General features: G+C 56.7%; 1 protein-coding gene across 4 annotated transcripts in view; it reads left to right on the forward strand.

The window, feature by feature from the left end:
* Positions 294-942, forward strand: part of LIN9 (lin-9 DREAM MuvB core complex component) — a 48187-nt gene continuing 47538 nt past the window's right edge. For 3 of the 4 annotated variants that reach the window (XM_021392586.1, XM_021392585.1, XM_021392587.1), the window contains exon 1: positions 297-819. In XM_021392586.1, the coding sequence (XP_021248261.1) occupies positions 741-819 (79 nt within the window). In that variant the 5' untranslated portion in view covers positions 297-740. Of the gene's footprint in view, positions 820-942 lie in introns of all 4 variants that reach the window. The other variant, XM_021392588.1, reaches the window with a different exon arrangement.

Raw genomic sequence — 942 nt, forward strand, 5'->3', positions numbered from 1 at the left:
CAACCTGCTAGAATGCCTAGCTCTGAGTTCCTTCATTACCAGTTAAGAACACAAATTAAAACCTGTATGCCATTTCCCAAGATGCACATTCCTGTGTTTTGTGGGATCCCTGATCTCAGCTAGATGCTTTTAGAGATGCAAATACATGTGCCAGTCTGTTCTGCATCGCAGCACAGTGCTGTTGGCAACTTGTTTCTTTCTGAGATGTGACACTCGCTTTAGGCTTCACTAAAATGATATTATTAATTAATTTTGATCTTAAACTTGCCTTTTTTGTACAAAAAAAAAAAAAAGAAAGAAAGAAAAAGCATTCGTGATTGTGGTGAGCTGTTGTGGGTATGTTTAAGGAAAATAAGAACAGTTTACTGCCCATGCGCCTTTGGCCCAGTTCGTTTCAGGGGAGGTGCGGGGGGTTTTAGGGAAAGGCTCTGCCTCGAGGGCGGTGGGCTCTGTGCCTGAGCTCAGTGTGCGCTGGGACACCGCTCCCAGACGTATTTTTGGGTGGTGCTGCGTAGATCCAGGAATCGGACTCGGTGATCTTTATAGGGGGTCCCTTGCAGCTGGGGCTATTCAGTGGTTCTATGCCGCCCCTTGGGCTGCGGAGGGAACGCTGAGGCAGCTCACCCCGCTTAGCTTAGCCCGCGGTCAGGCGGGATGCCGTTACCACCCCGCGCACGCGCCCCGCCGCGCGCCTCGCCCGCCAGCGCCGCCTCGCGCAAGGCCCCGTCTCCTCCCCCACAATGCACCGCGCCAGGCAGCCTTTGAAAAAGCGGCGCGGCTCGTTCAAGATGGCGGAGCTCGATCAGCTGCCTGACGAGAGTGAGTAGCGACCCGTGCCGCCGCCGCCCCTTCGCCCCTCCGCCGGGCCACGCGCCCCGCAGCCGGCCCGCCTCCGTCTCGCCGTGAGGCGGCGGCCCAAGCCTCCTCTCTGGCAACCGGGCC

Source organism: Numida meleagris, chromosome 3 (assembly GCF_002078875.1).
Source record: "Numida meleagris isolate 19003 breed g44 Domestic line chromosome 3, NumMel1.0, whole genome shotgun sequence".
Taxonomy (NCBI): Eukaryota; Metazoa; Chordata; class Aves; order Galliformes; family Numididae; genus Numida; species Numida meleagris.